This window comes from Etheostoma spectabile, chromosome 12 (assembly GCF_008692095.1).
Source record: "Etheostoma spectabile isolate EspeVRDwgs_2016 chromosome 12, UIUC_Espe_1.0, whole genome shotgun sequence".
In the NCBI taxonomy this organism is placed as follows: Eukaryota; Metazoa; Chordata; class Actinopteri; order Perciformes; family Percidae; genus Etheostoma; species Etheostoma spectabile.
Window position 1 is genome coordinate 13,220,812 of NC_045744.1, and position 26,106 is coordinate 13,246,917.

Sequence of the window (26,106 nt, forward strand, 5' to 3'; positions counted from 1 at the left end):
ACTCTCTTTTTCACTGAAACCCTTCAGTGCTGACCTGAAGGTTAAACACAATAGAACATTTGCGCTCTTCTTCATACTGAGAACATTTTGGTCAGCAGGTGCAAAATCTTCTAGATCCCCTCCCCAAAAAACTAAGACAAAAAATGAGAATTGTTACAACTAAATTGTTTGACATATCCCTCAATTATTGGCTCAAGGAGACTATGTAAATGCATAATGACTTCCAGTTAGCAGGAGATATCGTGCTTTTCTAGCCTTGAAAAGGCACAGCACAGAAACATTTCTACTCTATACATATTGTTCACAGATGTGTAATGCTTTCATAGACCAGCCTCCACTGCAATAAAAGTCAGATAGCTGTTAATTGCTAAACCAAGTCAGAGACAATTAAACACTTGATATGCACACATTGCAAAGTCTCACTCAACAGCTAAGAGTACATTAGTCCTGAAGACAGTCTGACATTCAGCATATACAAGCGGAGAATGTTTCCAATTGAATATGATAGTATCCCTTACACATTGGATTGAATCGTTTCCACTGGGCGTGGATGAGTGAAGAAACACATTTTGTTTTGGTTTGGGCAAGATTTTAAGGAAGCCCTCAATCAGTAACACTATAAACACACCATTCCAGCCGAGGTGTCATTAGAAAGGCTTGAAATAAGGCACAAATGTTGCTACTACACTCATCTTGCACAAGATGTGGTTTGATGATTGGACAAGTAGCCTTCAGCCAAATGTCATCTCAGAGAATGGAAAACTACTTTTTAAAGAACCAAAACCTAAACAGGCATTTGCGAAAAAGATACAGTAAGACAATGAGGGCTTTTTCTGAGCATTTCATGTTGAAAGACAACACCTCCCACCCACCAGAAAGTGGTAACAAGGTAAATCCATTCTGCCCCAAGAACAAATATACATTGCAATTTGCAGTTGTGACCAGATGAACTGAGGCCCCAGGAGTGCAGAGGACACCGGTGTTAAAAACTTACTTACACTTAAACACCTCAATTTGTGTAACAATTTGTTCCTCCAGCTAATATGTGTTGTAGTCTATTTACATGCTTTGCAGTGTATTTACTTCCTACACAACTACAACTTGACATTGACACAGTGAGTGTTTAAAATCACACAGATGTGAACATAGCTAAATACCGCCCCCATCTGTCAGTGATGTACGCTTACATGCAACAGAATAAACAATCTCTCACCAATAAATAAAAAAAACCTAACTAGCTTTTTTGTTTAATGCAAACAATATTTTATTTCCTTCATCAGATTATAAATATGTTCAAATATTTTTGCTCCACAAATCTGTTATCTGCTATCTCAAAACTGAGCACTAGTGGTGTTACAACTTCCAAGGGAGAACTTGAGCTCTTCATGTTGCAGCAGCTTCCCTCTGCTCTGAAAGCCCTTGGTGCCATCAGGGCCGAAAGGCTGACGCAGCACTGAGCAGGGCGCCTTCATGTGCCGAGCCATCTTGGGGTTTAATACACTGGCTGCAAATTTGCGCCTCAGCACCCAGGGGCTCTGAGAATTCTCTTTATCACAGTCTCCAGAGCACCAGCTGGTCTTGCTGTACCTCTCAGTCAAACCGGAGAGGGACTGGCTGCTACAGCTGGTGGAGATCTGCTCAAAGGTTTTTTGCACAGAGTTATCCAAGGACGATTGGGGCTGAGATGTGTCTGGAGTCTTGTCAGAAACTTTAACTGGCGCAGAAGGTTCCTCCTGGACTGAATCCCCTGAGGTTTCAAGTGGATTTTCCTGAGGAGGTGTGTCCTCAGGTTGATCCTTTTTGTTTTCCTCTGATAGTTTGTCCTTGGCCACTTGGTGCATTGACTGGAATCCCAAAGGTACCACGCACATACCCTGACCATTAGACTTCTCCTCTTCTGCTTTCAGGGCGTTGTAAGCCTTACGAACTTCCTCCAAATGATCAAACTTCACCACTGCACACAACTGTTGGCCGAGCTCTTTGTGACGCTTGGCGTAGCACTGTAGCTCCTTGGGAAGCTCTTTGCCAGCATGCAGGATCCAGACTGAAGTAATGTTGCCAAAAGTACTAAACTTTTGGAGGATCCTCTCTGAGAGTAAAGGGTGCTCCTTGCCTCGGGCCGCTCCGTCTTCTCCCGTTTTCTCCAGAGAAAGGTTCCAGGCGAGGAGGAGCTTGGTGGTGGGGGAACATAGCAGCCATTTAGGCAGCGGCTGTATCCGCCTCACTTTGGTGCACTCATTGTTCACCTCCAGAAGTTCTGAGTACTCTGCTCCTGCTAGTGTCATGTACCAGTTGGTGGTCAGGACCTTTATCTGTGACAAACAGTGGCAACCTCAGCTTTGTTTGCATTTGATTGTTTTTATTCAAACTGGTGGAATGTAAACCACAGAAAATCATGCTGTTGTTAGAACCAAAGTGAGATTTCTTACCTTTTTCAAACAAGTGAGGAGCTTGAGACTAACGTAGCCCTGCTTGTCCTTCTGCATATGTTTCAGCAGAAAGCCGTCCTCTGCCAGGTGGCTGTCGGAGAGCAAATCCTCCAACTGGGCTTTAATCTTCAAGCAGAGCAATTCACCTTCACGGTCTTTTTCATCTTGGACAGATTGTGCATCATCTCTACAAGAACACACAACTCAGCATCATGATATACTACAATGTAGATTAGTCAACCATATGTTTTCTCATTTCCTTACCCAATCGGATTACTCATGGTATCTCCAAAGGGCACTGATTTCTTAATGAAGCAAAGACGGGTATTAAGGAAAGGCCACGGGCTAGATACAGTTAATACTACTGAATGAGGAAAAAATGCACCTGGACACAGTTCATACAACCACAATGATGTCAGTTGGTTCTGTTGCAAATTTTGTAAAATGCTTCAAGCTAAATTCTACATTAAACAATACATCAAAACATCACTAATCATAAGTTCATTCAAAACAACTGTCAACAAACAAGCTATTGTTTGCCATAAACAAGAATATTATCACTGCTAAAATTAAGGCCCACTCTGTGGAAAGAGCAATGTATCAGTACTATTATAACACAAAAGAGCAACAGCATTAGTAAAGTATTGAATTTCTGCAACGTGGTTCAGAGCTAAATCCACAATAAAATCGAAAGAAAATTACAATATTCCTAGATTTCCAAATACACAATATACAGCAGCACTGAAGTATAAACCAGCTACAGTAATTATCCTTTAAATCCAGCTTTATATCGTGTTTGTGTGCTTTTCTCTTGAAATAATTCATCCTCTTCAGGATGGTTCAAAAACCCAACAAATCTGCTTAATCAGGACTGGGAGGTTTGATCTTATTTGATTGAAAGTGGCATCTCAGATTTAAGTTCAGTTGATATGGAATTTCTATTTAAATAAAACTGTGAAAGTGAGTGGGTTTAGCAATCTGGAACACAAAAATAATAAAACATATCCATCAATTTCTATGCTCTCTTACTGTTGATACATGAGTTTCAAGTTTTCAGAATTGTGTGCATAGTTCAATATTTGTGTGCGAGTACAATGGATAACTGTAATACAAGATTTCTTCCAAGAGACGTCACAGCAGACACCCAGTTGGTAATACTGCAAACATGTAACTATTGCAATACTTTCATCAGTGGGCCATAGGCCACCATTGTGTTTTCTCCTCCAAGGATAGATATTGATTTAACAGACATTAATTCAAATGAAAATGTTCAAGATTACAGCTTTAGTCACTGGATAATAAACACTATTAGAGTATAGAACTTCATAGTAAGCAATAAATTGATTTCAGGCACTTCATCATCATTTTGCTTCATCCCTCACATTTGTCATGTTGCATGACTGTAATTATTGCATCCACAAAATGAGATGCATTGCATTATGGAATTTGTATCTGTTGATATTACTCTTTTCTCTACTTACTTTTGTAGGAAGTGTTGAGGGCACTCATATATATATACACAGTGTATATATACGTATATGTGTGTATAGTAGATAAATTTGACAGTTAAAATTTGGACATTAAATACGGTGCACTATTTTGTTAATATGGGTTAATTGTGGACATACCCTTAGCTGTATCAGGAATGTGTGGGTGTCTCCATGGAAACATAAGAAAACAATGTGACATCATCTTTCACCAACCGAGCTGGCCCACTTCAAACCAGTCAGAAAAGCACAATTACAAAACATCTTAGCTGAAGTGATCTTAATAATTACCGACAACACCTAAGCTATCTCCATGAAAACTGAGCAAACTCCATCTGTTGTGGTAAACTGTGAAAAGTGGTAGAAAGCCATGGAAAAATTAAGTTTTGGGGAGCCTTATAGGAGAGGGTTACCTTGTCCGGCAGCTGGATTCTCAGGATTTACCCCTGCAAACTCACACAGACATACACATACACACCTTTAAGTATATGACCATTACGTTACATAGTTGGAACAAGAAGTTCTTAGAAATGCATAAGTCATACACCAGGAAAAAAAGTTGGGCCAATTAACGGGCAACATTCCTGGAAACGGGTAATAAAGCAGACAGTTTGCTGATGTCACGAAGGGCAGAAGAGCAAACTTGTACTATGAGGGACTTATCGGTCAAGAATTTAACGGTTCACATTTTGCAAACAACAGCATCAAGAAACAAAGCATCACAAGCCAAGATTTGTACAAAAACCCAATTATTGAACTTTATTAACATCAATGTTTTTTCTTTTTCATCAACAGTTTCTTTTTAAATTCCAGTTCTTTATCAACAAATAGAAAACAGACTGTGTGTACAACAGATCGAACCCCTACAGCATTAAGCATTCACAAGGTAAAAATGAACATTTTAGTTTTTCGCAAGCGTTTTCAAGTCCCCCCTCCCTCCCACCACCGCTTCCACCACCGCCACCACCACAACGTTAGGCCTCTCGCGATCAGACACTTCCCTCCTGCGGCTCGTGTGGGAGAAAATGTGTGCTTGAATGGTGCGATTGGGTGAGGAGTTGTCCATTTTGACGGGTGGGGTGGGGAGTTGTGCTGTTTTTCCTCATTCAGACGGACGACCAGCTGTCAAAGTTACTATGGTAGTACAGTAGATACAACGGTGTTTCCATTAATACACACTCTAGGACAGCAGGCTCTCTGCAGTGTCTCTAGGGTTGGTAGATCAGCAGAATTAATCCTTTTTAACAATATACCTTTGAAGCTGTGTATATATATATATATATATATCTATATATATATATATATAGATATATATATATATATATATCTATGTGTAATTGTACATATATATATAATCAATCATAATTATATATATATATATATATATATATATATATACTGTATATATATTTATAGTTCTATTTCTGTATAAAATATTATCGGGTTTCAGTCCAACGGGCCAAGTGTCTTTCCCACTGGTAGGAATGGTTGATTCTGTACAGGTGCCAGCTTTGATGGCTCTACTCCACAGCCCATATGAACCACTTCTGCTCCTTTCGGTGGGTGTGGCTCAACTCCAGCAAACTGACCAGGCTAATGGGCAGTGAGGAGATGAGAGGGACTTGAAGAGCAACTTTATTTAGAGATCAGGGAGGTTTTTTTGTCAACTACCCTTTGGGTACAAAAGTCTGTTTTCCTCAGGTAAGTTCTCCGCTGTGGAGTATGAAGGCCTCAATGCCATAGGCTTCTGATGAAAAACAAAACAGACAAAAAAGACGTAGAAATCATGTGCTTTCCATTTCTGTACATCTCTGATTTAGTCTTTTGTTAGCTAATTTACCTCTTGTTTTGTAAGTAGCTACCACGTTTACAGGCCAAACTTTAGTTTGAATGTGTGCTCTGAAATCAATTTTGTCAAAATTGATTTTTTTAATCCAAAACGGCAAGTGAAAAGGCAATTTTTGGAGTTATTTAACTGAGTAAGACCAATGTTTATGACACATATATTGAATAAAATAAAATGTCATGTGACAAAATAAATCTGACAGCAGCTCAGAGAACAGTGGTCCTCCTGTATTAGTATCTAGGAACGTGTTAAAAATACATGTCCCTTGTGCTAAAGTACCCTAAAATAAAAAAAATAAAAATAAAAAAGTACCGATTATATGATGCAAGCCCCAGGCTGGGCAGTTTAAGACAAAAAAAATGTCTGATGTTAAAATGATAATTCAAAACAAAAAAATATACTAAACAATAACATTTGACACAATAAATCAAAATAGTGACAATAAAATTAACAGGAAAACAGAGAGAGTGCTCTCTTAGTGCTACCAGTAGCCTTTGACAATCAGGGAGGTTTGTCTTCGACAGAGCAGAGAGGCGAGCTGCCAGTCTGCGCTGACGCATCTGTACAAGAGTTGTCATATCTGTCATAGTCATTGTAATGTTTTTTTGTTGTTATTTTTAAAGCAAAATTGTATGTGGTTGGTTAAGTCAGCGTGGATCTCTGTGATTGGTTAAACCCGTCACCGGGTCTGCAAGCGCATCCCTTTCTCCTCCCCTCTGGTAGCTGCAAGGGTACAGGTTTTAGGGGGTCAAGTGAGTGGATGGTGGCTGATATGGGACACTTGGCACACTCCTGAGCGGTTTGACCAGGGCGTCTGCTTGATGGGAGTGGTTATGTTGCATAGTGGTCAAAGCTCCCCAGGTACTCCAATGCTGCCCTGTAGCACAACTGGTACTGGTCCTGGAGAGAAGAAGAAGAAGAAGCCTCAGTTAGAACGTCTGCATGCATGGCTGGAATATCACATTTAAAACCTGTAATTTTACTATTCTGGTCTGCTCTTTAAACACGCCATCTACTGCATTTCTGTCTTTCGCTGAGGTTTCTTCCATTTTTTTCCTCATCTGTTGAAGAAAAGAGGGTACCCTCTGCTGTACAGATTGTAAAGCCCCTTGAGGCAAATTTGTGATATTTGGCTACATAAATAAAATCAACTTGACTTCTAGTGATTATGGCTCCATTTTGGGTAGCTAGCGTATGCTGTTCATGTTCTTTTGTAACTGCAATCTCAGCAGTAAAAAGATGTGTTGAATCTCACTGTTGTTACTTATAGGAATTGATCATTTTGCATATACAATGTTGTTCTGTAAAATAAATGATGTTATAATGTGTGGTGAGGTTAACCCCCATTACGTAATAATAATAAGTGTATTGGTATATATCCAAACATGTTTTTGAACGCATTTAAAGAGTTCACAACATGGGTGTCTTCTTTTATATGTTTTTAAAACGCCTGTTTGTTAGAATGCAGTCATCAATTCTAAATTTGAGAAAAATGTGACACTCTGTGATAGCACCAGATGGGTTTGCTACAGGATTTCGGAAGCACCTCTAAAACCTCTATTGAAGAAAAAAATGTCAGTAAATAAAAAAAGGACACTTACTAGATAACAATGTGCACACCATAAAATATTCAATATTGACTTTGGGATACTATTCTGTCACTGTGGGATACTGAGTATGAACAATCTCTGTTCTTACCTCGGTCTGCACCATGGCAGGCCGCTGGGTGCGAAGTGTCTTCACTGTCTGGAAGAGGTCGACTACTCCTTCGTACCTCATCCTCTCCAGCACGATGCTGAGAGTGATGAAGACTCCGGTCCTGCCCACCCCGGCACTAAGGAGCACACCCAATACAAGATGAATAAATGCCTCTTTAAACGATTTTCAAAAAAAATAAACATTATAACCTTCATGAAGGTATGACCAAAGGCATTAGACTGCATTACCTTTAGCCAGGTCTACTTAATAAACTGGCATCTGAGAGAACTTCTTATGAAATGGTAAAAAATTGAAACACCATTTAAATGTGATTTTATTTCACACAGGATGATCTAAAATTTGGTATAAATCTCTGTTGTTATGTTGAACGCAGTTTATATGTCATTTGAAACTGCAGAAAGAATTGTAGGAACTCTGCTGCTCCACATTCAAAATTCAAACAGTAAATGTTGCAAGCATGTATATAGCTCTAAAGTAGAAGCCATCCTTTATGCCTACAGATTTGCTTAATTGTATTATTAAATTGTGCCACCTTTCCTCATTACCTGCAGTGTACAGTGATTGGTCCGTCCTGTCCAAACTGTTCCTTGGTTTTGTGCACTTGTCCAATGAAATCAATGAAGCCTTCTCCGGTTTTTGGCACTCCTTGCTCGGGCCAGTCAGTGAACTGGAATTGGCGGATTGTTCTGGACTGCCCGTCCTGAAGGACAGCAAATAGAGGTACATATTACATTTAATAGGCATAGAAAAAACTGACATGTATGTGATGTATATTGTGTGCATAATTCAGCTGGGCTTTCTTCAATGCTTTTATTCATCTGTATGAACAAATAACACTCCGCTGCACAGATTGTGTTTTATACACCTCTCTTTGCAGCCTTCAGTCTATTATGCACTTAAAAAAACACACACACAGCACAGCCTCTCAATTAATGTCTGAGACTACCATAACCCTGCAGGTTTTCGCTGCAACCATCTAATCATCTAACTTACACTTGGGATGCAGTATGAATAAAGCTGACAACCTGGCAGGAGAGAAAACTAGCAGGGTTGTGGCCCGTGAGGACCAGTACTGACAGACACTTAACATGCAGTCCCACATTGGACAGTACCATGAAGTCAGCGTGTGTGAATTAAATGGTTTTGGTGCATGTTACCATATTATGTTTCATACATATAATATCTATTTCAAGGCACATACTGTATTTATATATGTATATGGCTGTGTGTGGAAGAAGGAGTGTATGTGGGATTAGAGTGCTGTGGGCCTTCTGATGACAGTAAAGTATATTTATAGCCCATTGAAACTACTGCATCACAGGGAGCTGCAGTACTGGCCCTCGGGGATTGAAGGCTATGCTTTTCATGTATTTTCACAGTGATCTCGAGAGACACACACACACACACACACACACACACACACACACACACACACACACACTATCCATAGATCAAGCATACTAGATCCGGGTAAACATGTTTGATGGTGCATTCACTTGATGTCAGCCTGTCAGGAGAAATAACACGGGATGCATTCTGAACAACTCTACCTTGAAATCACAGCTGGTATAATTCTTAACACTTAGCATGACTGTCTGTATTTGTAAGAAAACCTAAAATTAAAATGGATTTGGGTTGGATGGTTATATTTGTGTAAAATGCCAATCAATCTTCACCTCCCTTCCCCACCACATAGCCACACACACACACACACACACACACACAAACACACACACACACACACACACACACACACACACACACACAGTGAATCTAACATACCCTGGCATCTGTGACTTTGAACTCTCTGAGGATGTACTGGGGCATGTTGTACTCAGCCATCGGATCCACCACAAAGTATTGGTACCTGGCTGAACGCTCTGCTGGCCAGTACTGATGACACTTCTCCTACAAAAGAAAAGGGAGACAACATTTACACAACAGTATATTTGAAGAATCTTTTTCCAAACGCATTCAGGGAAAAACAAATGGACTTTTACATAATGATTGCAGGATATGATTAGTACGGTTTTATGTATGTTATTAGTCATTTTGAGTCATGAGAAGGTCTGCTTACAAAGAAAATTGGGAAGAGACTTGTCTGTGGTTTTGAAAAAACTGTCTGATCTATCTTAGGTTGCAAATATTTATATACTTTGTTTGTGTTCTTAACTACAGCAATGATGTGCATCAGGGCTTTTGTTCATAAACTGTGATTATGAATGAGAGGGTGATAAAAGCTGTGAAATGCAGTTGAGTGCTGTCAAAATCACTTACTTAATCACAAAAAACAACTCAGTCAAAGATTTTATGAATTTAATCAAACTGGTACCAAGATGACAGTATTGATTTTTTTCCTTAAAGGATTAGTTTGAAGTTAGATGCGCTTACTCATGTTTTGCTGAGAGTTAGATGAGACAATCAATACCACTCTTCTATCTGTCCATTTAATATGAAGCTTGTGCCAGCAGCTTGTTAGCATGGCTTGCCATAAAGACTGGAAGTGTGGGAAATAGGTACCCTTGCTCCATCAACAAAGGTTAAAAAATTTTTTTTTTAAGTTTGCATTTTTGCCTTAATTAGATGACATGCAAGGAAGAGCCTTGGCTGGAATCAAAGGCAAACTAGAAGAGAATCTAAAAAGTTACTTTTGACAGAACCATGCTGTCTGTTCCCCCCCTTTTCCAGTCTTTATGCTAAGCTAAGCTAACCCTCTCTTGGCTGTAACTTTATATTTAACGGACAGATGGGAGAGTGGTATTGATTTGCTCATCCAACTCTTGGCAAGAAAGTATATTATTGTATTTCCTGAAATGTTTAACTACTAAATGTAAGATTCACTCCTTGATTTTGTTGTGGTGCCTCATGACCCCTCCCAAAATCCCCACATTTTCTTCAAGGTCACTGTTGGTATTTTGAAAAAAGTACTCTTTCTTGAACTTTCTTGAGTTCCAAACTAGCGTAAGTAGTAGGGATGCTATTCCAAAATTATGAGTGTATTTCTATAAAGGGTCTTCCTTAAAAAAAACACTTAAAAAGGCACTATTTAGCTTACCAAAACACATCCTGTTTTTTTTGTTTTTTTACAAAGTTCGATGCAGTCATGCAGTTTGGGACTCATCAGCATGTTTGGTATCCAAACAATCATTGACAAGCATGGTAGTAAGAAAGTTAACTTTCAACTAAAGTTACTGTTCAGGGTTGGAATGAATTATTATTTGAGCAACGTGAGGCAGTAGCATAGCTGAACCGACCTATACACATCATAATCATTCCCTGAAATGGTCCAAGGGCATTACAGGTGCACGCGTTTAATACAATATGTGTTTATGTATTACCCGTCCCATCTCTCGTAGCTTAGTAAGCATGACGACGATGGTGGAGTTGTGCTCCCACAGCATCCTCCAGAAGTCCTCGGTGGTCTCAGCCAAGGGGCCCTGTGTGGCCAGGTAGGCCTTCTGCTGTCTAAAGACACAACACCACATAGAGGAAGCAGGATTAATCATAACATTATGAACTTGATGGTGCTCTTACAACTGGTATTATAAAGCACATCACAAAGCAATAACCAGAAATGGATTTAATGATAAAGGAGTGCTGCTGTTGTAGAGGCTGGTAAACCATCTCTCACCCCAATATCTAATAACAAGGTTTAAGTCATGCAACAAACTGGTGTCTTATTAGTGCTCAAATACATTCAAACACAAATGTATTCAAATAAAAATTCAGTTTCTAGGGATGAGCTTTCTCTGTTACTCAACTTTTGTTCTATCTTGTAGGAAAGGCAATGAAATTCAGAAAGCATTCAGCTGCAAATTGTAGTCCTGTACAGTCCTGTGTTCCTTTTACTGTTTGTCCCCTAAAATCAACTGGGCTAGAGTTCTGTCAATCTGACAATTGTGATTTCCATTGGTTAAAACTAGTGTCACTTGGCTGCCTGTTCTACCAATCTTCCCTGCCCTTGTCACATGATCAATTGATGTTACTATCAAAAATTCTGATACCGTGGAACCAGCCCTCAAATTGTTTAAAAAGAAAAAGGTGGCAGACTGAGCTTATAGAAAATGTTTTTTTTATTTGGATATACAATTTGTTTAAAATTAAAAGATTTAATAATGAATGTGATGGTTTATTTAGCATAATTACATTGTATTGTTCTATCCTATCCAATATTCCCTATATTTCTAAGCAGCTTTTCTATGCTGTAGTCTGATAAAATGCCCCCCCCACACTTACTGATTAAAAAAATCGTGATTCATATTTTTCCCTGAATTGTGCAGGCCTAGCCCTTATCAACATCATTGAGCTATTTAAGCGTTTATATATCCTCTACATTGTCCTCCTTCCTCTCTGCATGGAATCACAGAATGAGAGCAAGAGAGAGAGCACTTGATATGCTCACAAAACCAAAGATGAGATCATCCACCGAGCCAGAGCTGTGCTGGTGTCCTACGTGACTTCAGCTGAACAGCAGTCTTTCTGTCAAACAGCAGGTGGCAGCAGCACACTGATTAACAGAGTGAGAAGGAGCTGAGTAACCCAACACAAAACACCCACATGATTGTGAACGCAGACTCACATGTTTGCAGCACATGTAAGTTTGCATTCAGGTGTACGCATTTACGTGTGCAGTAGTTTTGCATGTATATCCAGACACGCTACCACACACGCACACACTCAGTCACACACTGAGCCATGGCTGAACAACTAATGAAAGTGCTGCAGGCAAGTCACTAATGTGGAACCAGGAGCTTGGAATATGCTCAGAGCCTCACTCGCACAAATAAAGAAACAACAGATTGGTTGAGAGAACAGAAGACGACATACAAGAAGTGGAAGGCAAAGAGTGAGAAATCAAATTAAAAAGATGCAAACGTGGAAAAGAGAAATGTGAAGTAAAGAGAGGCAATGTACAAAGTAAAGGGAGAAGATGTAAGGAGGAAAATGTGAGGAGATGAAAAGAGTGAGTACTACTCTCTCCAGCTGGTAATCGGAGCGAAAAGTAAAACTGACTGCTGAGGAGAGAAGAGGAGAGGAGAAGGTAGAAAATGAGAATGTAGGAAAAGGGATAGCTAGAGCAGAGGAGGAAGAAAGAGAAGAAAAGGGAAGCAAACCTAAGCACAGGGATGAATGTTAAATTTCAAATTGATAGGGTGGACCCCTCTAACCTCCCCATAATACAGCCCCTAGCCAAAACAAAAATAATTCTAACCGTATCACACAATGCTGACTTCTCTGCACACAGTGCCCTGATGAGCGCTCTGCCAAACAGCACAAAGCACTCTGTGCATCATCCCACATGACTGCAGTGCTTGAGGACATAGCGTTTCATTTCAACCTCATTACAATGCTAAAACTCCAGCCTGCATCGGAGCATATCCAGGGCTCCCACCCCTGATAGCATAGCTGGAATCAATGGTTTGCCTCTCATTAGCTTAGCATATTATTGGCTTTTCTTGAAGACACTGGGGTGAAGGGCACTGGAGGCCTCTGTTAGATTTTTATTTATGCCCAGCCTTTAAAAGTGGCTTAATCACACAGTGCCGCCAGTGCACACAACAGGTCCCCACCCGGATATGTCTGTCTGCCATGATGTTTGGATGGAAAATTAAGATGGTGAGTGAGAGAAGAGGGTGGGAGGAGAGATAGTGAGGAAAGACTCTGCAAAGAAGACAGATTACGGAGGAGAATAGAAAATGAAAAGGAGAGAAAAGCAGAGAACATGGAGGAGAAAAAAAGGGAGGGAGGGGTTTGGAGAACACACTTCATTATACTACTCTCTTGCTGCATTTATGCTATTTACACAGCAACAATAAAGGTTCTGCCTCTGCGGAGCACTGTCTCATTAACAACAGGACCGGAAATAGAGGAGGGAGTTAGGGGGTGGGAGTGGGGAGGTGTTGCCCCATACAAAGCAAAACCCCATATGGACTCAATGGCATTTCAGGTTTGCTAAATCCATCCCCTCCCAGTGCATTTCAACCACAGAATCAGCTCTGTCTGTCTCTTCCTTGGTACTTATACAGGTATAAAACAGAGAGTTGCCTTTTCATCTTCCTACCTCTAGGAAGCAATTTGGACTCACAGAGCACACAATGACATGCGGTAGCTTCAATATGAAATTGGTAGTGGCTCAGCGCACAGGAGCCACATTGACAGAGCCAGGAGGAATTCTTAGATCTGAATACTGCCCAGTGGGAACTCATCTTCAGTCCCCTCCCACACATTTTCATCTAAACCACTGTGATTACCCACTGAGTTTTTCACACCTATAACAATCTCTGACGCCAGACTACAACTGCCGTCCGAAAGGTATTAGGACAGTGGTGTATTTTTTTGTTGTGCTGGCTTTGTTCTCCAGTACATTGGATTGGACTGTAAGGTCAAAGTGTAGACTCTCAGATTTTATTCAAGGATATTCATCCACATCAGAGGAACCATGTGTTATCATAGGAGACAAGCAAGTAATTAGAATATGTACTTTACTTTGATATTTCTACCTTAAAGTATGTGACTCATTAACATCTACAGAATGCTCCAGCCAGCCCTAAACGGCATTCATCTTCACTTTATGCCTTCAGTCCGGTCCAACCTGCTCAGTTGGATTGACAGGTAACTACATTACTGTGGGGCCATAAAAAAGATTGTTGGTTGCTTTGTATGTGCTGTGTTGTTTAGGACCACAGTCCTCTGGGAATTTTCCTAAAATTTAGGCTCTATGTATAAAAAAGGGCTATAAATCCTTAATTATTTTTTAACAATGTTTTTATTGTTTTTTCAGTAATACAATCATAATAATTACACAATTATTAACAATGACCTCCTTGATCTTGGGGTCAAGCAGAATGTTCACAGACAAGATGAACATGGTTTTATTGATCAGCTCCTTCCAGAATGTTCCCAGACACAGTGCATAGATGCTCCTTTAGCCTCACTGCACTTAAAGTCCTTCATTTTTTTACCACAAAATTTATGTAAACAATCCACATGCATTAAATACTGACTAGAGTACCAAATGTGTATTAATCCATCACTGAAAATAGTCCCAAACAAATGCTCCCATTTGAGTAATGTTTACTTAAAACTCAAGCTGTTTTGGGAAATTACTGAGCCTTTGGAACTATACATTTGTGAACCAGTTTTTAAGAATACCTCCTCAGTAAGAACAAATGGGCTTGGGGATGAGAGCCAAAGGTAGTGTGGTAATTGGGTAGTGAAGTTGGAAAGTATTGAAAGATGAAAGATTTGGTAGGATTTGATAAGATTTGTTAATATATAAATATGTATATCTCTATATTCTACACTCACCAACAGGATTATTAGGAACACCATACTAATACTGTGTTTGACCCCCTTTCGCCTTCAGAACTTCCTTAATTCTACGTGGCATTGATTCAACAAGGTGCTGAAAGCATTCTTTAGAAATGTTGGCCCATGTTGATAGGATAGCATCTTGCAGTTGATGGAGATTTGTGGGATGCACATCGAGGGCACAAAGCTCCCGTTCCACCACATCCCAAAGATGCTCTATTGGGTTGAGATCTGGTGACTGTGGGGGCCATTTTAGTACAATGAACTCATTGTCATGTTCAAGAAACCAATTTGAAATGATTCGAGCTTTGTGACATGGTGCATTATCCTGTTGGAAGTAGCCATCAGAGGATGGGTACATGGTGGCCATAAAGGGATGGACATGGTCAAAAACAATGCTCAGGTAGGCCTTGGCATTTAAACGATGCCCAATTGGCACTAAGGGGCCTAAAGTGTGCCAAGAAAACATCCCCCACACCATTACACCACCACCCCCAGCCTGCACAGTGGTAACAAGGCATGATGGATCCATGTTCTCATTCTGTTTACGCCAAATTCTAACTCTACCATCTGAATGTCTAAACAGAAATCGAGACTCATCAGACCAGGCAACATTTTCCCAGTCTTCAACTGTCCAATTTTGGTAAGCTCTTGCAAATTGTAGCCTCTTTTTCCTATTTGTAGTGGAGATGAGTGGTACCCGGTGGGGTCTTCTGCTGTTGTAGCCCATCCGCCTCAAGGTTGTGCGTGTTTTGGCTTCACAAATGCTTTGCTGCATACCTCGGTTGTAACGAGTGGTTATTTCAGTCAAAGTTGCTCTTCTATCAGCTTGAATCAGTCGGCCCATTCTCCTCTGACCTCTAGCATCAACAAGGCATTTTCAGGACTGCCACATACTGGATATTTTTCTCTTTACACGCCATTCTTTGTAAACCCTGGAAATGGTTGTGCGTGAAAATCCCAGTAACTAAGCAGATTGTGAAATACTCAGACCGGCCTGTCTGGCACCAACAACTATGCCATGCTCAAAATTGCTTAAATCAAATTTCTTTCCCATTCTGACATTCGGTTTGGAGTTCAGGAGATTGTATTGACCAGGACCACACCCCTAAATGCATTGAAGCAACTGCCATGTGATTGGTTGATTAGATAATTGCATTAATGAGAAATTGAACAGGTGTTCCTAATAATCCTTTAGGTGAGTGTATATAAATATAGAACAATGCAGCCTTCTCACTTTAACCGTATTCATTGTTGTTGTAAGCAGCTTAAATCTTAAACTTGGATGTCTTTTGCTTACCTGTAGCCGTCAATGCAGCTGGCATTGATGTAGTCAGAGCCCTCAACGCCACGGATGGGCTGCAAGCAGACACGGGTGGACTCAAAAGGCATGATGTTGACCAGACGGTTCTTGAACTTGTTGCAGGGCAAGTTGGCGCTTATGAAGCGTGACGTGTGGGCTTTGGAGTTGGCCAGTCTCTGTTTAAACAAAAGGTTGGAAGAAATAAGACAGGGAGAAGGATGGAGAGAAAAAAATGAGTGACCTGTGACCTGCAGTAAACAAACAAGGAAGGTTGAAACGCTTCCCTGTCAAGTCTCTATTTAGATGTACAATTAAAGTTTCCTGTCAAGATAAATAAGAAATGCTACAAGTCGGTATAACTAAGTGCAGTGGACTTGTTTCCCATAGAGTCCCAGAACTCGGAGGACTATGGGCATGACAAGCTCAGTGCTGGCAGTGGACAGAGCACAGATGGACAGTCATGATACTCTGGGAGAAATGTGTGTGTGTTGTGGCCAGACCGTGTGGACATGGAGGCTGTGGCCCCCACATACGCCGCAATCATTCTTTCTCTTTAATTCTCCGTTGTTGGCAGAAGTGTAGATGCTATTATCACTTCAAACAGAATGGATCATGGTCATAAGAGGGCTTATGGCAGAGTCGCGCTGGGAGGAAAGTGTGTAATAACATCACAGTCGATGGCTATTGACAGAAGGTGTGCGTGTGCATGTGATTGCAAGTCACCTTGAACACCAGCTGTGTGTATGTGCGCGTTTCAGTCATTTTGGAATTTTCCATGTGTAGCTGTCTTTGTGTGTGTTTGTTCTGGCCCACTGTCCTTGAAAGATGTGTGTTAATATGAACTGATGCAGTGCTACTGTAGTTGCTGAGATGTCTCAGCACCAATGTCACAGAGATACATTCCTGTGCATTGGCTTATTTGGCAGATTAATCATTTCAAACATGTATAAACCACTATGTGATCACACCGGCACAATAGCAACACCCTGGACATGAGGTCAGACTTCACAACTGTAGTCTGATGCCTTGTTTCATGACGTTATATAAATGATATAAAAATTGCGAATGCAGCCTGGTGCTTCCAGATCAGAGTGGATTGAGCCTTTTTCTAATTTTTGTTAATTATTAACAAAAACTCACTTGATGTACAGTGTAACAATGTCACCCCTGCAAACTATCTAATGCACTATAAATCAGAAAAAGCTATTCTGAAACGTCTTTTCTTAAGTTTAATGCTTCATTACATCCTACAGGAGTCGTAAACTTATTCCACTCAAAAAACTAATCAAATAGAACCTAAAGTAATCATTGTCTGGGGTGTGTGCTTATCAGTCACCTTGAACTCCAACTCCATGGCAGTAACTGTCTCGCCGGGCGGTGGCTGGGTGAGTTTCTGGATGTGGGCATACAGGTTGCGTGCCGGAACCTCAGTGTTGCCGCAGGTTGCGGCCTCCAAGAGTGCTTCATGGATAAAGATGTACTGGTCCTCAGTCTGGACCATGTAGTTCCTCTGGGCACGCATGCACGTCACATGGCCGTAGATGTCTACAGACTTCTCGTGTTTCATGCGCTCCAGCATGGCATCGATCACGATGAAGCAGCCAGTCCTGCCCACGCCCGCACTGATTGAGAGAGGCAGAGAGAGAGGAGGGGTAAATAACTTTATGTTTCTCCCTCTATATATAATGTATTATAAGGTGTCAGTTTGCATAAAAATGTGAACTTAATCTCTCTATGATTGAAACAAACGACCTAAACAATAAATATATCTCCTGTGAGAAGGATTTTAATGTTCTATGTAACGTCTCAAGTACAAGACTTTTCTTTAGACTTCTTAATTTAAATAAAACTTAATTTATCTAACCTTCAGCTTCTTTTGCTGTGTATACTTTTAATTTATTTTATTTCACCTTTATTTTTACAGGCAAGTCATTAAGAAGTAGAAGTTCTTATTTACAATGGCCCCATTTAGGGAAAGGGAAGAAGGGCTAGATATTAGAAATACATTTCAATTCAATAAATACAATATGAAATACCATGCAGAAATCAATAAACACCCATAACAAGATAAGTGCATCATTGAGTAAGAGAGGAGGAACCCATTAAAATATTCAACTGGAAATGCTACTATGTAGAAAAGCAACTGCACATGTCCATAAACAAGGATGATATGATAGTTCTTAAGGTTGAAATGGAAATTAGTTTATCCAGAGAGCGTTCCAGTCACGAGCGGCAGCAGATTGAAAAGATACGATACCGGAGGCAGAGTTGGTTTTGGGAAAACTTATTTGAAGATGAAGTGAGGACCAGGTGTTAAATGTGACAGGCTTTGGCTGCAGCAGGTGACCTAAGTAAGGAGGCAATTGGCCAAGAAGGGTCTTGTAAATGAAAGTGAACCAGTGAATCTTACGCTGAATGTGAAGGGAGGGCCAGTTGACAGATGAATATAGGGTGCAGTGGTTTGTATTGAAGGGGACATTTGTGGCGAACCTGATAGCGGAGTGGTAAACAGTGTTTTGATAGTGGTTTTGATTATGACTATGGTATCACCCTAGTCTAACATGGGTAGAATGGTCATTTGAATGAGAGTGAGTTTGGCAGAAGTAGTGAAAGTGGAGCAATTTCTGTAAAGGAAACTAAGCTTGGTCTTAACCTTAGAGTGCAGTTTTTGATGAGAAAGAAAGTGAGGTTTCCAACCAGATGCCTAAGTATTTATATGCAGTGACTTGTTCTAGAATACCCCACTTGCAGTTGTAAATGTTAAGGCAGGGAGAAGGCGTAGTACCATTATGGTAAAACCACATGACTTTAGTTTTGGAGTGAGTCTGGAGTGAGTTTGAGTTGGGAAAAAGTTGGGAAAAGCTATCTTGCAGGGTAGCTTGAACAGTATCCGGGCAAGGACCAGTGGCATAAAGAATTGTATCATCAGCATATAAGTGAATAAGGGAATTGCCAGCTGCCTGAGGGATGTTTTTAATGTAAATTGAGAAATATGTGGGAACAAGTATGGAGCCTTGGAGGACACACCTGGAGACTGGGAGAGAATGGGAGAAAAGATTTTTACACGTTGCGAGATAGTTAATTGGAAAACCAAACCAGTGAGTAGGTCAGCCTGATGACCTCCCTTAAAAGAGGAAGCATCGCCGCTTCTTTCCAAGCAGATAGAATTTCAGCTGTATGGGAGGATATATTAATTAGGGCTGTTAGGGAAGCCACAATGACAGGGGCTGCAATTTTAATGAAAAAAAGCCTTGTTGTGATCAAAATGCAATTTCACGTGTACATCAGGTGAAATGTGTGTACAAATGTTCATCTGAATGTGGTAAAAAGTAAGGACATTTTCCAGGTCTATTATGTTGTCTCTGCTTGACAGCTGAAAACTAGACATTTTGCTTTTTAGATTAGTTGATTTACACCCTCTAGCACGAGAGCTGGAGCATAATATTATTGTTGCTGCAGAATTTGCACAACGTTTGTGATTGTAGAGGCATCCTGAGGGGCTTTTTGACTGGCTGGAACGAAGGAAACAAATAACTATCGAGGTCAAATTCATGGAGAAGAAAATAAGGTGTTGACCACCAAAACAGGATTTCAGCATCTCTGTTGAATGCGGTGTCCTTTGTGGGGTATTTGCACTGATCTTTGATTAAAGAACACAACCCTGATTTAACCAAACCTTTTCAACCATAAAGAAAACAAGCCATGCAAAATAAATAAATGTGATGGTGACAATGAGCAGTTTATTTACTGTATGAACAAATACACATCTTATTTTAGTCTACACCCACCTGCAGTGGACCACCATGGGCCCTGCATCTGGAGGATTGCAGGCCTTTACCCGCCGTAGGAAGGCCAGGATGGGGGTGGGGTACTCTGGCACCCCGTGGTCTGGCCAGGCCATAAACTGGAACTGTCTCATCTCTCTCTTTTCACTGGAGCCATTCTGCAGGAGAGTCAGAAGAATCAGTGAAGTAGAAAGCTGTAAGTTTGTGCTTAGGTGGATACCCTGACATGGTAATTTGTAATTAGCTGATCTTTGAAGATTCATTTTGTCAGGCTGGGAAAAACAAACATTTTAAACAGGTTAAGGTCAAACTGATTTGATGAAAGCGAGCTGAAATTCTACAGTTGAAATTTGACACATTTGGCACTAGTCATTTAATCAGAAATGTAGCTATTTTAAGCAAAGTTCTCCAGTTCACTCATAACTTTGATAGCAGCACATAATGTGTTCTACTTAATGGCTGTGATCATTTTACAAGTGTAGTTGTAGATAAAGGGTATATTTTTTTAATTAAAAAGGTTTCTTGGCCTTGTCATCATTCCTGATAGAAACCACTCCAGCTGGAGACTTTGCATTTAATTAGGAATTATAATAATGTTAGAATTTCTAACAGGAAGAGAAGAAATAAAGCACACATCAGTCACATCGTCATGGCACTGAAGTATATGAATCACATGGAAAATTGAAATATTTTATTGACTTTCAGAGAACAAGAGACCAATCTTGGATGTTAAAACCCAATTACAGCAGTGGTAATAGCCTTTATCTATCTTCAGAAAAACAAGAAATTACATTTAAAAATGTGACCCGAGAAATGATGAACTCCAATTACCAGCTGGAAACATGTCCTTTATGAGCACGTCTCTCTATATGGTTAAGTGTAAATGAAAAAGGCAGTATTGTACCTTGTAGAGGGCGAAAGTACGAACGCTGTAAGTGGCCAACTCCACAGTGTCCAGCATGGTGACCTGGATCATTCCATAAGTCTCTGTTCCTCGCGATGGCCAGTACTGGTCACACTTCACCTGGCAGAGCGAGAGAGAGGGCACACTGTCAGGAGTGAACTGCTGCTAACATCCACCATGAGGCTTGTGAAAGGCTTGTAAGATCACACTGTTTAACAAGGAGGGAACATTAGAGAGGTCAGATCAGAGGCTTTGTCCACTGTCTAATTAAAAACTGAAGACTAAAAAATGAGCACAAGAGATTTGAGCATGTGCATGTGTATCCATGTGTGTCTGCATTTGAAGCAGGCTTCAAAAGGGTATTAAAAAGGCCATTTTGTCTTTTACCGGCCTGCGATCATTTTCAATTACCTAATTGTTGGGTGGTTCGCGACCCCTTGTCATGTATGCTTTTTGCATATTTGTGATGATTGGGCGCTTCATTGTGGAGGTAGATGTGTCTAAAAGCCTGTTCATGCCTGCCGTGAGGGGACAGCAGGTCTAGCCACCTGGCTCCATATGCGCACAGAACTAACTTCACTGCGAATGAGGCTAAAGCTCCTCCAAACACTGGCATTGAGTGGCTTTACTTCACCCTGTATATTTATGAAAATGACAAACTGCCCTTTGCCACAATTGTCACTTCACTCCCTCTCTTTGGCAAGGATCAATTGGCATTAGACTGGAAAAAAGGATTTTGAAAATGGTTGAAATCTCCTTCACTCAAACATTTACATGAACCCTTCCTCATCAGATTGATAATAGTCATTACAGGCTGTCCCTGGAGTTTGACTCCGGTTTTAAAACAGCAATAATAAGGCGTCTGTTTTAAAAACGTAGGGCAAATATGTATATGTAATACTAGTGTTAGAGAGAGAGTCAAAAATAGGGCAGGCAATAGGATACTCATGCTACATTTGATTTTTCTAACTCCAAATTTAATAGTTTTGTAAGGTCCACAAGGATCTAGAAGTGATTAGTCACATCATTATCTAAACACTTGGCATAGACCGCTGATTGACTTAACAATTTTCTCTACCTACTATGTGTCTTAAATAAGTAGATGAACTAATTTTCAATCTGACAGATGCACTCTGAATAACAGCATTAGCTAAAAAACTAAACATTTTAGAAGCAAATAAGTAAAGACTGGCGTTTCGTAGAATCTCTCCAAGTCTACTTAACTCTCTTTTTACATATGTAAACTGAGCAGATGCAAACTTGTCAGAATTGCATAGACTTGCTGTTATTGATTTGGATAACACAAGAGGAAGAGATGTGGCGCGGGTAAGCTAATCATATTGATACCGCAGTACCAAGCTGACATTTGGAAGCACCTGGGCTGTCTCAGCGCGCTGGTAGAAATCGACAAACAAACTGTGCTAAAATACCCCCACCCCCTTCCCTCACATTTCACCTCCCCTGGTGACAGCTCCCATTCAGAGGCATAGGTAGACCTTGCAGAAGAAACTCAATTGCGTGATGGGGAACCGCTTGCAGTACAAACATATGGATTTGCAGTCACCATTGTAATGAATATCTCTGTGCTGTCTGAGGTTGGGTGGCATATTCTCCCTCGCAAAAAGCGCATGTGAGTAATACCTCTGGTCTCACTTCAAGTCCTGACCTTTCAGGGTTTCACTAAACGGTAATGATAGTGCTAAAGGAAGCTGAAATTTCCCTGCTGCCGGATCTCATCAGATTTGTCAAGCTCCTGCTCTGTTTGGCATAAGACGTCTGGCTGTGTGGTGGGAGGTTAACTCACTCACCATATGTGTATGTCTGCGTGCATATGTGAGAAAGAAACAGAGGATGTCTGTTTATGTAAAGGATATAACAGAAGTAATAAATAACAGAAATCGCTAAAAATGTGGCATACCATGTGTCTAATAAGATTTAATTATTTGATTAGGACAATGCACGTTAATCAACATTTCTGTAAATGCGCCAGACTGGGGATCGAACTCTGCAGTGCCAACTCGCTGTGAGGCAGTGTTAACCACTGAGCTACCGTGCTGTACAGACCGTTTTCTGTTATGTTTTGTCTACAGTATTAAATGTCTATTCATTAGCAACTTGCAAGCATTGTTTGTGTGATGCAGTTTGCTGTTTGATAGGATTTTTCATAAAAATGTTCACATATTAGATATTTGTAATTTTCGGGCCTAATGCAAAAAGAATTTAATCAATTCAATTCACAGTTCAAAGTCCTTTAAAATTTGTGACATACATTAATATCACAGACATACTGCTATGTGTAATTTAACTAAAAATGTACTTTTCTGTATAGCTGAGATTGTAATTGTGATATACACCTGTAAACCTTTTATTTATATTATATTTTATTTATAAAAAACATCTAAAGATTTTAAGGTTCCCTGACATAAGTGGGCAAGAAATGCTTCTACCCCCATTGGTGAAATGCGCTTTGGTTCTCTACGTCTCCCACCATAGTGTTGTCAGGCCAATTGATTCTAAAATGTGTGTAGAAGGTGGGGACAGGCTGAGAGGCAGTTTCATTTCTCTTTAAGATCCTTATGTGTGGTGATTTTGTCTCTGTCCATGTACTGTATGTGAAGCTGTGAGTCTGAGATCAAAGCAGGAGAACATGTTCATCACACAGAGCTCTAAAAATTGCCTCTTAGACACTGGAAAAGTTGATATGGAAAGGTATTTGTGACGATGTGTATATCCTCGCTGAGATTGACTAAATGTGTAATAAAAATCCTTTTATCAAGAATAAAGACAAAGTTGCATGAGACTCCAGCGACCGTACACCCAATGTTCCCAGTTTCATTTCTTCCTAGCAGTAGGCTTCAAATACGTTGTTAGCAACTAGCCCTAAATTCAGTTTTACTGTAAGTAACTTGCACGTTTTATGTCTGTGGTACAAAGAAAGAGACTTGCGACAGAATTTCAATGAGTATGGACATAGGAAAATAAAGTTAAATTATTTATAGAACACAACACTTTTTAAGGCCTCAAATTTAGATTTTTTAATTATTTTTTATTCTGGGCTTTTTAAGACCCTGCGGAAACTTTATGATTTAGTCATATTTAAAAATTATTATTCACAATTAAATAATGTATAGTGATTGTATGTATGTACTGATAATGTATGTAATAAATTAATATCTTTACGTATGCACATGTCAACACATCAGTACATCATAAAAAATTAACCAATATGGAATGAAGTCAGGGACTGTTAGCCTTTTATAGTAAATGGCACTTTCTCTCCTTACCCGTGACTTCTCCTCCAGTCTGGTCATCATGATGATGGTGTTGGATCTTTGCTCCCACACCATCCTCCAGAAATCGCTTAGTGTCTCTGGCAGTGGCCCCTGTGTAGCAATGTAGGCATTCTGCTTTCTGTAGCCGTCAATGTAGTTGGCATTGATGTAGTCACTGCCTGGAACGGCTGTAACAAAGACAATAATTAAGGACGTAACTGATATATTACACAGTGTAGTTTATTTGATCTAATAAGATTTCTCGAAAAAAAACGGTCAGATTAGGGGATTTCTAAAACAGCAGCTGCAGGCATACAAAATGTCCGTGGTACTTGTGAAGGAGGTCTCAGTGCTATGGCAGCCTCTGTCAATGGCTATCAAAGGGGTTGAGTGGTTACATGAGCTCTTACCATCAACAGAGGTGAGCACCACTCTGGAGTGGTCATAGGCAATGACGTTTGCATAGCGATTCTTTGGCTTGTTGACTTCCATGTTGGAGTTCTCCCAGGTAAACTGCTGGCCTGGATCAATAGACTGTGAGAGAGGGTAGGAAAAAAAAGAGACAGAAACGTAGTGATAAAAAGAGTGGACGGAGAGACACCGACATAAGGAATGGAAAAAAAGAAAATAGAAGCACAAAAGGAAGCTTTTGAGTGTTAGATAAAATGAAGCACATTGGGAACAATTACCCTACTGTCTGCTGTCACCCATTCAACCGCAGTATATTATGGACAACAAAGCCTTTTAATGGAACATATACCAACATCATGTCTCTTGAAAAGCAACAGTGAAGTGCTACAGGTAAGTGGTTTTATACTGTGTGGGAGATTGTGCAAAGTCAAGCCAGCAGTTAACAAAGTACCATGTTGCTGGCTCCACTGCAACTACTGTTGGTGCATTAACAGGTTGATAATTTGCATGACATGTGATGCCTTGATTGCTAATAAAGCACTAAGCAGTAACATAAATGCAACTGTTTTGAGGATTTAAATAAACCAAAAAGGCTATCGTCCATAGACTGAGCCAAGAGAGCAAACATATTTCTCCAATTGTAAATCCAACATGAAGAAAATGTTGAATTTTTTTTGAAGAGTATATTTTCAGCCATTATTTTGATAGGACGGCAGAAAACATGAAATGGGAGAGAGAGGGGGGAATGACATGCAGCAAAGGGCCACAGGTCGAAGTCGAACCGGGCCTGCTGCGTCAAGGAGCAACCCTCTATATATGGATGTCCGCTTTACCAACAGAGCTATCTGGTTGCCTGAAAATGTTCAATTTAGCGGGAAAATATGTAAAGTTTTGCTGAAGCTTGCAGCCAACCATAAACACATATTCTCTCCCTTTAGAAGCTCCATTGAATTACTGATTCTGAGAAGTTACATGCATGGCTTCTTGCGGTAAACATGATTCTTCTCATCCTCTGTTTTTTATTTTCTCATCTTATATTTCTGTTGCCCAGTCCTGTCTTGTATTTTTTTTCTTGTCTTACATCATTTGTCTCTCAGGCTAAGACAACAGTAGACTGCATCCGTATTGATCTCAGGAGATATGTGACGGCCTCCCATCCCATGGCTCGATAATGTCACAGTCTCACTTGTTATTCTGAATCGATCCACCTCTGCTCACACCGGAACCATGTCCACTAATTCCCCAGACCTTTCGCCTTGCAAATCCAGCAGGAGTCAGAATGACACCTTTGAAATTCCTTCACTTACTTAACATTGCTGTAGCACTAATTTAATTATTAGTGGTTATATTGTGTCAAAATGTGACAGCTCAAACATAATAATTATTATTATTGGATAATGGACAAAAATAAGGGCACAAGGTGTGACCTGGAGAGAGTGAAGATTAGGATCCTGGGGCCTAACTGGGGCCTATCCCAACTGCTTAGTTTCAAAGATAGGTAAAGTCCTATCGTCCTATTACAGAAGCAATTCCCAAACTCATGTCTGTGTCCTATCTCCGACCCAATATCTTCTCCTAATTTAAGAAATTCTAACTATAATTGTAAATTTGATTCTTCAACTGGCACTCGTCCTGTCAC

The 26,106-nt window shown here is 40.2% G+C and overlaps 2 protein-coding genes across 29 annotated transcripts in view; both read right to left on the reverse strand.

The window, feature by feature from the left end:
* Positions 1 to 1,272: 1,272 nt before the first annotated feature.
* larp6b (La ribonucleoprotein 6, translational regulator b) lies at positions 1,273 to 2,847 on the reverse strand. The gene is made up of 3 exons (XM_032532519.1): positions 2,694 to 2,847; positions 2,430 to 2,616; positions 1,273 to 2,312 (listed from the first exon to the last, which is right to left on the reverse strand). Exons 1-3 carry the CDS (start codon positions 2,708 to 2,710, stop codon positions 1,332 to 1,334), a joined length of 1,185 nt encoding a protein of 394 aa, XP_032388410.1. The 5' UTR covers positions 2,711 to 2,847; the 3' UTR covers positions 1,273 to 1,331.
* A 1,801-nt stretch (positions 2,848 to 4,648) lies between these two features.
* The window catches only part of ptprfb (protein tyrosine phosphatase receptor type Fb), a 176,770-nt gene continuing 155,312 nt past the window's right edge, over positions 4,649 to 26,106 (reverse strand). For all 28 annotated transcript variants that reach the window (XM_032532660.1, XM_032532659.1, XM_032532662.1 and 25 more), the window contains 11 exons: positions 24,467 to 24,590; positions 24,069 to 24,244; positions 20,785 to 20,904; positions 19,884 to 20,038; positions 17,432 to 17,717; positions 16,093 to 16,271; positions 10,820 to 10,946; positions 9,264 to 9,389; positions 8,027 to 8,181; positions 7,461 to 7,596; positions 4,649 to 6,662 (listed from right to left, as the gene is read on the reverse strand). In XM_032532660.1, the coding sequence (XP_032388551.1) occupies positions 6,594 to 6,662; positions 7,461 to 7,596; positions 8,027 to 8,181; positions 9,264 to 9,389; positions 10,820 to 10,946; positions 16,093 to 16,271; positions 17,432 to 17,717; positions 19,884 to 20,038; positions 20,785 to 20,904; positions 24,069 to 24,244; positions 24,467 to 24,590 (1,653 nt within the window). In that variant the 3' untranslated portion in view covers positions 4,649 to 6,593. The remainder of the gene's footprint in view (positions 6,663 to 7,460; positions 7,597 to 8,026; positions 8,182 to 9,263; positions 9,390 to 10,819; positions 10,947 to 16,092; positions 16,272 to 17,431; positions 17,718 to 19,883; positions 20,039 to 20,784; positions 20,905 to 24,068; positions 24,245 to 24,466; positions 24,591 to 26,106) is intronic.